The 9,340-nt window shown below is 45.6% G+C and overlaps 1 protein-coding gene across 1 annotated transcript in view; it reads right to left on the minus strand.

Moving 5' to 3' along the window:
* Positions 1-834: 834 nt before the first annotated feature.
* Positions 835-9,340, minus strand: part of WDR64 (WD repeat domain 64) — a 155,899-nt gene continuing 147,393 nt past the window's right edge. The window contains exons 27-29 of the mRNA XM_006022889.3: positions 5,334-5,414; positions 2,620-2,727; positions 835-1,873 (exon numbers count right to left, since the gene is read on the minus strand). Coding sequence (XP_006022951.1) covers positions 1,781-1,873; positions 2,620-2,727; positions 5,334-5,414 — 282 coding nt within the window. The 3' untranslated portion in view covers positions 835-1,780. The remainder of the gene's footprint in view (positions 1,874-2,619; positions 2,728-5,333; positions 5,415-9,340) is intronic.

Consider the following 9,340-nt stretch of genomic DNA (forward strand, 5'->3'; position numbering starts at 1 on the left):
ACTGGAAGATGTCCAGGCTCAAGCTTTGGTGGGCTTCCAGGAGGAGAGAGTTCCAAAATTAAGGAGTGAATTCAGAGAATGACCTCACATGCACAGATGGAACTTGCCCAAGGTTGCTCTCATCTGACCATAGGGATCACAGAGAAGCATAAAGGAGGATGTGGTCCCTTAAGTAGGTAGGATCCAAGCCATTCAGACATCATCTTCTCTTCAGCATTTCCTTTAGCTAAAAGAGATGGCAGCTTAGGTGTAGCAGCTTTTGCAAAATCCATTTTCAGTTTGCTTCAGCCCCCCATGCATTGTACATGGAACTGGGAATCAAAGTTGTATCTTCTAGGGATGGCAACAAGGGTGGTCTTCAAGGATGCTTCAGGAACTCTAACACTGAGCATTTTGATGCATAAGTCCTTTTGTAGATCTAGTCCTTTGTACCTTGTGCCTCATTTCTCAGTGGTAAATGTCACCATAAATAAAAAAGCATGTCTGTACTGGATAGTGTTGTTATCAGGATTAATGCATGGAAGACAATAAGCGGCTTACTTGATGGGGTGACTGGTTATTTTAATAACTAATCCTTAAATATTTCTCTGTATAACTGTCTTAGCTCAATTTACTTTTTTGACAGCACAAGGCATAAGATACTTTACATTAGTGTGATATCAGTATATGGACATTATATAGTCTATGGTACCATATTACCATGAAGCCTACTATGACACACCATAGAAAAAAAAGATTCCTCTTGAGATTCCCAATGCATTTCTGTATTTGTTCTCACTTCTCTTTCTATTCCTTCATACAGCATTTTTCTTGATGCTGTTTATCTTTGTTTGCCCTCAAATTATCTTGTTTCCTTTTACTTTTCATCTGCTATGCCCTTCCTTCCATTGGTTTTTTAATCCTTCTCCCCTTACTAACCCTTTCCTAATCTTCCCCAGTAACTTTAGGATGAAAGAACCAACACAAGACTGCACTGCATTTCCAAGTTTGCAGAGGAGCAAAGTGAGTCTATTTCTGCTGTCATATCTTGTGAGCTTTGGGTTCCCATGCCTACCATCTTAACTTAGGTGAAACTTCTACTGAAGTCAGAGGGAATTTTGATTAAGTAAGCACTATGGAATCATATTCATGGCAAGAAATCAGATTTCCTGTTACTATAGGTTTGAACACTGCAAAAATACGTGCATGTGTACATAAGTGCACATGCATACAGTCACTGCCTGACCCCTCAACCCTATACAGGCACAGTTCTCTGGCTTTTAATCTTATCTTTCCTTTGGCTGTTAGTTGTATCCAGTTGTCTCATCCTGTAGGTTCTCAGCACTTTAAGGCAGGGACCACATTTTTTCTTATTTTTACACTGTCTAGGCAATGGGCTTGGGGACTCAAGCAACTATCATGATAAATTTAGAATAATGTAAAACATTTAGAAATACATGCACTTAAAAACCAGAAAAGCCACAGCTGTCAATTGTTTGCAAATATCCTGTGTCATGAGAACAATGAACTATTTCTGGTCATACTGTGCAGTTTTAGGAGGTGAGTGTGCCTTAGATGATATGTGCTGTGAAGTCTCGTGAGCATCTTCCACATCTTCTGGGATGGAGAATGGCAGTTATCCTAGCTAAGAGAGCTACTGATATGTGAAATGATACAATGTCAGTATTGAGGTTTAGCCTGCTTGCTTGTTGGTGACAATTTCTTTAAATATATCCATTTTCCCTTGGTGCCAGAGTTTTATTTTTGATTACAGGAACAGCAGTTCCTACAATCTCATGCTTTAGGAAGGGTTGGTTGAAGGAAAGGATTGAGCCAGACTTTCCCCAGGGGTCACAGTCCATTTTTCAGTTTTTCTTACCGAAGAACATGATTGCTGTGAAAAACAAGTAGAACATTAGCTAATTCTGCTAATGTAAGCACAGCATGAACTCTACCTAGCAATCCAGTCTACTGAATGTATTGCCTTTTAGAAAATCATCAGAGAAAAAAGTCTTTATAAAATTACTTTTTGGACCTTCTCCCTACTTTGACCAATAGTGAAGAGGAAACTAGTAAGAATTAAAGTTTCTTTTGATTTATGTTATACTTTCTGAGATATGTCATGATGCTAATTTCAGCATAAAGTCAGCTTAATTTTCTATCTAATTTACACACAAACCATCTATGGTACCTTTGTGTTGTTATATTAAAATGCCAGTCCAGAGTTCAAAACCTAAGCATAAACTCATCTAGAACCAGTGGTGGGGTTTTTGCATAGCACTGTATTTGGCCATGTGAGATCAGGTCCTTGTCCTTCTTGAGCCTCAATTCCTTGTCTATAAAGATGGGGCAAGGGAGTAGAATAGCACTTTTCAGAGAGGTGCTGTGAGGATAAATACATTGAAGACTGATTGGTACAGTGATGGAGCCCTATAATACCTCAGATAGAAAATACTTTTACTGTATTTTAATTTTGTATTGGAGCACAGGGCTTCACACTGGTATTATTTTTAGTAGGCAAATCCTAGTTTTCTTAAAGATTTGCTAATTTTGTATGTGGGGTAACCAAATAGAAAGAAATATTGGTAAGTGTAGGAACAATCAAATAAACTAGCTTGAAGAAATTGCAAGTCTACTCACTTCACAAATTGCAGGACGCTTATGCCTTTTGACAATGCTCCCCACAGACTCTCGGTTTGGGTCTGAACACAGTGGGGGAAAATTTCTTAGCTTTGCTGAACTGATGACCTTTAAAAATAAATTGAGGAAAAAACTGAAAAGTTAATGAATTTCTCTGGATGAACATACCATTTTGATATACATTAGCAACAGTCAATGTAACAAATCATTTGCCATATGCCTATCTCACTGAAACAATACAGTCTCATTTGGATTTCACACTCCTCTAAATCAGGTGGAACTTCCTTGTCTTCAGTTCACTTGTTCCTAATTTACCCATGTGTAAGTTCAGAATCAGACCCTGTGAACTTAGTTTTCTCTTCCTCTGAAAAAGCAAGAATTGAATTCCAACCCCTGCTCAAAGTAGGACTATCCCCAACTAAATCAGCCCAGCCAAAGCTTTGTCTAATCTGGTTTTGAAAACCTCCAAGGATGGAGCTTCCACCACCTCTCTGGGTAACCTGTTCCAGTGTTTTACTACCCTCCTAGTGAGAAAATTCTTCCTAATATCTAACCTAAACTTCCCTTGCTGCAACTTGAGACTATTGTTCCTTTTTCTGTTATCTGCCACCACTGAGAACAGTCTAGCTCCATCCTCTTTGGAACCACCCTTCAGGTAGTTGAAGGCTGTTATTAAATCACCACTCTGTCTTCTCTTCTCCAGACTAAATACTCTCAGTTCTCTCAGTCTCTCCTCATTAATTATGTGCCCCAGCCCCCTCACCATTTTAACTGTCCTCCACTGGACTCTCTCCAACTTGTCCACATCCTTTCTGTAGTGGGGGGCCCAAAACTGAACACAGTACTCCAAATGTGGCCTTCCAGATGTGGAATAGAGGGGAAATAATCACTTCCCTGGACCTGCTAGGAACACTCCTACCAATGCAGACCAGTATGCCATTAGCCTTTTTGGTAACAAGGGCACATTGTTGGGTTATATTCAGCTTACTGTCCGCTGAAACCCAAAGGTCCTTTCTGCAGAGCTGCTGCTCAGCCAGTCAGCCCCCAGCCTGTAGTGGTGCATGATTCTTCTATCCTAAGTGCAGGACTTTGCATTTGTCCTTGTTGAGCCTCATGAGATTCCTTTTGGCACAATCCTCCAATTTGTCACTCTGAATCCTAGCACTACCCTCCAGCATATCTACTACTAGGTTGTCTCCCCCATTCAGTAAAAGACCCACACTTTCCCTAATCTTCCTTCTGTTACTGACATACTTGTAGGAATCCTTCTTGTTACCCTCACATCCCTTGCTAGCTGCAACTCCAATTCCGCTTTGGCTTTCCTGACTTCATCCCTGCATACCCAAGCAATACTCTTATACTTCTCCCTAGTTGTTTGTCCAAGTTTCCATTTCTTATAAGCTTCCTTTTTGCGATTTAGCTTCCGGAAGAGTTCCCTGCTAAGCCAAGCTGGTCTTCTGCCATACCTGCTTGTCTTCCTGCATGTCACAATGGTTTGTTTGTTCTTGCACTCTCAGTAAGGCTTCTTTAAAGTACAGAGCCCAGACCCCTTTCCCTGCAGTCCACTCAGCCAGGCAGCAGTGTTTTGTGGGGCCGGTGCTGCTGTGGGGAGAGAGACCCTGGCTCCCTTTCCCCCACAGACCCCCTGAGCTGGCTGGGAGGGCCGCTCGGCCAGGGGGGAAGGGGTATGGGGTCTCTTTTCCCACAGCAGCCCCAGCCCCATGGCATGCTGCTGCCTTGCCAGGGGGACTGTGGGGGAAAGTGTCTGGGGTTTTTCCTTCTTCAGCTGCTGCTTACAGTTGCCAGCTGGTGGGGATAGGGGGGCAGGGACATGGGGCCACTCATGCGGGAGCTCCCCCAGTGGCCAGTGCAGGCAAGCTCTGAGCACCCCATACCAAACAGAGAATGTCTATTTGGTTTCTCATGCTCTAATTTATAGCACTTTAAGTAAAGCACAATAGATTTCTGCTGCCAGGGACTTTTTGAACATCTGTACTTAAGTCTATAGTCCAGTTCTCCAAACACCTGGGCAAGTGCTTTAACCATGTACTTATGCACAACCATCACCTTCATCTCTGGCCATGTTTTTGAATGAAAGTGACCATGGTTACTACACTTTGCACCATACTCAAAGTACTTGGTGTGTCCTAGGTTTGCACAAAGAACAGACTGGGCCCCTCCGTGGAGTTAGGCAGAGTTTAGGAGGCAAAGTATTCATACTCAGGGAATGGTTTAGTCTGGAATTGAGGCACTGAACAGACACCTAAGAGGTTTTGTGGCAGCTGGAGCAGGACCAGTCCGTATCACTGTTTGTAGCTAGGCTGCTTAAATTCTACCAAACTGGATCTGGCCCCTCACGCCCAGACCTTGTGCAGACTGAGGCATGGTTCACTGGGCTGGCTGGGAGAAAAGTGGCTTAACACAAATTTAAAGGCATGAGCTTTAATAGAAGTAGAAAGCTGAAAGACTCACCTTGTGGTGCATACTATCAATCCATCTTCCCAGAAAGTGCACTGTTATCAAGCTAGTTACCACAGAGCAGAGAATGGAGATGGATAGAGAGTAATTCAAGCCAAGTCAAAAAATTAAATTGAGAGTCAAACAGTTTAGAAAGTCAACAAAATTTTCTAATGTCAATGATTTTCACTATACAAATGGCACTGCATGAAGCTACTATGAAACTAAGCATGAAAAGCATTTTTGCATGTACTCACTCTGTATATAGGTAGAGATCCAAACACAACCCCAGCTTCTTTGTTTCCTGACTTGAAACTCTCCAAAGGTTGTCTATTAATCTGTTACATAGAGAACAAAGTTAACACATTCCCAGGTAGAGAGAGAGTAATAAAGAAGAAATAACTAGGACTATGTAGAGTTTCAGTAGCCAATTTGATTTGTAGGAGATTGAGCCCGATTCGGCAGCTGAATCTCGGATTCCAAATCAAATCAGGAGACCCATTAAAAGGTTTGAATTGAATTGGAAGCTTCCGAATTGATTTGGAGAGATTCAGAAATTCAGCCATAGACTATACAGGAGTCCTCAACAATGCTGGACACAGCTGCCTCAGCTGGTAAGTCTGTTGTGGTGGGTGGAGAGGGGAAGGAAGGGACGTGGAGTGGGGGGACAGATCAATGCCCCCACAGAGAGGGTGGGATTGGGGCTGGGGCTGGGACAAGCTGCCCAGCTGGGTAGGAGGGACACGGGACTTGGTGAGGGGGGCTCCCACCACTGCGTGCTGCCGTGTGGTGCCATGTGCCACCAATCCAGGAGCTGCTCTTCTGGTGGTTCCTCTGGCGGCTCTCACCGCTGGTCCAGGAGGGCATGGGAACGGGTGTGTGCCCCCGGATCTGTGTGGGGCAGGTTGGGCTGGGCTGCACTCTGGGAAGCTAGCCCCAGCTGCCCACCGCCGAGCTTCACTGCAGGGTGGGTGGAGCCAGGGCTGCACTGTGGGTGGCAAGCCCCTGCTGCTGGCCTGTGCTCTGTGGGGGCTTGCTGGAGCCAGGGCTGAGCTCCTAGAGGCTAGCCCCAGTTGCCGGCCCCCAAGCTGCACTCCATGGGGTGGGCGGAGCCAGGGCTGTGCTCCGGGCAACAAGCCCCACTGCCAGGCTGTGCTCTGCATTGCGGCTGGGGCTAGCCACCCCATGGAGCACAGCCCAGCAGTGGGGACTTGTAGCCCAAATTAATTTTCCTGCTTAATTACATCATTTAATTAATTACCAACAAGGCATGGCAAGCAAGAAGGCGGGTGGTTAGCCCAGAAACAGGTGGGCGGGCCACAGTTAAATCATCCCTGAGAAGGCCCCCCTGTTACAGGCACACAACAGCAAAAGCCACTCCAGCCTCCCCACCCCTCCTAGATAAGCTACAGCTTCACCCCACTGCACCTCAGCAAGGCAAGCAGCAGCAGGGCATGAGGGCGGATGCATGCACCGGGATTAGAGATGGGTCAGTGGCAGGGGCTATGGGGAATTTTAGGGTTGTTGCAGTCCCCCCCTCCTCCATAGCCCCTGCTCCACTGCACTCTGTGGGGCAGGTGGAGCTAGGTTGCACTTTGCGCTGCAGCTGGGGCTAGCCACCCAGAGCACAGCCCAGCCCAGCCCGCCCCGCACAGATTCAGGGGCACACACCCACACCCATGCCCTCCTGGACTGGTGGCAAGAGCCATTGCAGGAACCACCAGAAGAGTATCTCCTGAACCAGTGGCGTGCAGTGCCAGAAGCCCCCCTCCCTGAGTCCCGCAGCCCACCACCCTGGCTGGGCAGCCCCCCTCCCAGCCCCAGCCCCAATCCTTCCCTCCCTGTGGGGGTGTTGATCTGTCCCCCCCACGCCTCTTCCCTCCCGCCTCTGCCCACCACAACAGACTTACCAGCTGGAGGCAGCTGTGTCCTTGTCATCAAAGACTGCCTGCATAGTCTATGGCCAAATCTCCGAATCAGCACCAAATCTCTAAATTCAAATCAGCTGAATCAAATCGGGACAGTGATTTGAATCACTGAATTGAATCACTGTCCCTCTGAATCAGCCAACTCCAAATCTGAAGCAAATACTTGCTGCTTCGCACAGGCCTAGAAATAACATTTAGCAGGCTTTACACAAAATGGCTTGTGTAACATTTTATCTTGTTACATTAGGGAAGGGAAGAGGAAACACATCTACAAAGAAAAAAGTTGGGGCTGTACTTAAGTTTGCTTCATGTTGGTATACAGGCAGTCCTCGGACTTACGAAACAATTGGTTCTTGAAAACTGCGTCTTGTAACTTGGAACCAATTTTCTCATAAGAAACAAAGTTATAAATGGGGGATTGTTTCCTGAACCAAGGCCCAATACCCTATTTTCACCAAAAATACCCAGAATTTTTCTGGAGTCTTGTCTGCTTTCTTAAAGAAAGTGTCCAAGGAAGTTTGGACAGATGTTCTCCAGGGAGATGAGCGATGCAGCGAATTTATTCCCTGCTGTAGTGTCGCATTGGATCAAGCATTGTAAAGTCAAAACTGACATCATAAAGTTGAAACAGGGTGTCAATTTATAAATGTAAGTGCCAAATGTTGTAACTCGAAACATTGTAAGTCGAGGACTGCCTGTATAGCACAGCTAGTATAGGATTTTTTGTCTACAAGTTAAGAAGAGTGGGTTTTGCTTCTTTCATGGAAAATGGTTAACTAGTAAAATGTTGACCGCCCATAAGGCACAAAGTATATGAGTGGGGAAGGCAATAAGATTACATACAGTTATTTAAGATATATATTTATTGCTGTTGTCTAATGAACACCTGAGATCAATTAAAAATAATAATTTTCAGATCTCTTACAGGGACGTGCCTTGGTTGAGGGGTGCAGTTAGTGGGGAGCAGAGATCTAGGATGATGGGGATGAGGACTTTCTTTAGACTCTACTCCCACACAACAGCTTTTAAAGGAGGTGCTGAGCCTGAGACCCAGCTGCAGGTTAAGAGTTAAGAGTCTGCCTGGATAGAAGGCTGACGGCAGCTGTAACTGAGGAGGGAATTAAGGTGAAGCCACAAAGGACATGTCCAGACCAGTGTGCAAGTGTGGTATGCAGGGCCACAGACCTGTCTACAGCCCTGCAAACTGCATTTGCTGCACATGCAGGTGTTCACCATGCTGCTAGTTAGCAGCACAATAGGTTTATAATAGTGGAAGAAACTGATGTAAAAAAAATCCATGCCTGAAAAAGTTGGGTGGCACATGTGGGAGCAGTGTGTACCACCCAGAACTGGACCTTGGCCCTCTGGAGGCACACTCCAGCTGCCAGCCAGGCTCCACATGTCGGATAGCCACCGCTGGAGCCCTGGGAGGCCCGCAGGATCCTAGGTAAAGCTACCAGGACCAGCCCAAGTGCTGGCCCCAGCTTCTCCTACCGCACCCCAGGTAACTTGCTGCGTGTCAGAGCGTGTGTGCGCAGGCATTCCTCAGTGACAAGTAGCAGTGGTACAACTATGTGCTGCTGCTATTTTTACCCAGGCAAGTGTACATGCATGCTTGTCTGGACACACCCAAAAAGGCTTAAAAGCTCCAGGAGCAAAGTGGAAAATGGAAGAAGAGGGGAGGTGTGGTACTTAGGGAAAGCACTAAGCATGTGTGATGCCTCCCAGGGTCCGAAGACAGACCACAGCTTTTGGGTTTGAAATTGCACTAACCTCCTACTGGGTGAGCTATTTATGATCTTTCAGATAACAATGTGTGGTAAAACAGGAAATGTGGTGGCATTTACTGTTTTCCAGAATAGCATGAAGCATGAGTTTTCTGCCAAATCATATCTTATTTTAAACCAGTAATTAAACTGTGTATCAGCTTTAGCAGTCGTTCTTTGTCTTTCAGGCAAGGTGTCACAAAGCCTCTACCACAGGTTTGCCATTCATTGGAATGGAGAAAACCATATTCCTCTGAGTCCAAACCAGTCAAAGGGCCAGGAAGGGTACAGGTGCCACTTCTAAAGTCCGGCTCAATCTTCTGAAGTCCAAGTGAACAAGGATTAAGAGAAAAGAAAGTGGCTGCCACAGTAGACTAACAAGCAGCATGTCCCCTTCATCTCACCTATAGTACATAGAGAAAGGCAGAAGAGGGTTAGTGGACTAGAATAATGGTGCTGCCTTCTCCCAGAGAGCCTCTGCCTCAAAGCTGTGGGAAACTGATGCATTTTACTGTCCTTAGATGCCTGGTGATGGGGGTAGGAGGCCATGGTTGCATGAAATTCAGCAGG

Source organism: Alligator sinensis, unplaced genomic scaffold (assembly GCF_000455745.1).
Source record: "Alligator sinensis unplaced genomic scaffold, ASM45574v1 scaffold534_1, whole genome shotgun sequence".
NCBI classification, from domain to species: domain Eukaryota; kingdom Metazoa; phylum Chordata; order Crocodylia; family Alligatoridae; genus Alligator; species Alligator sinensis.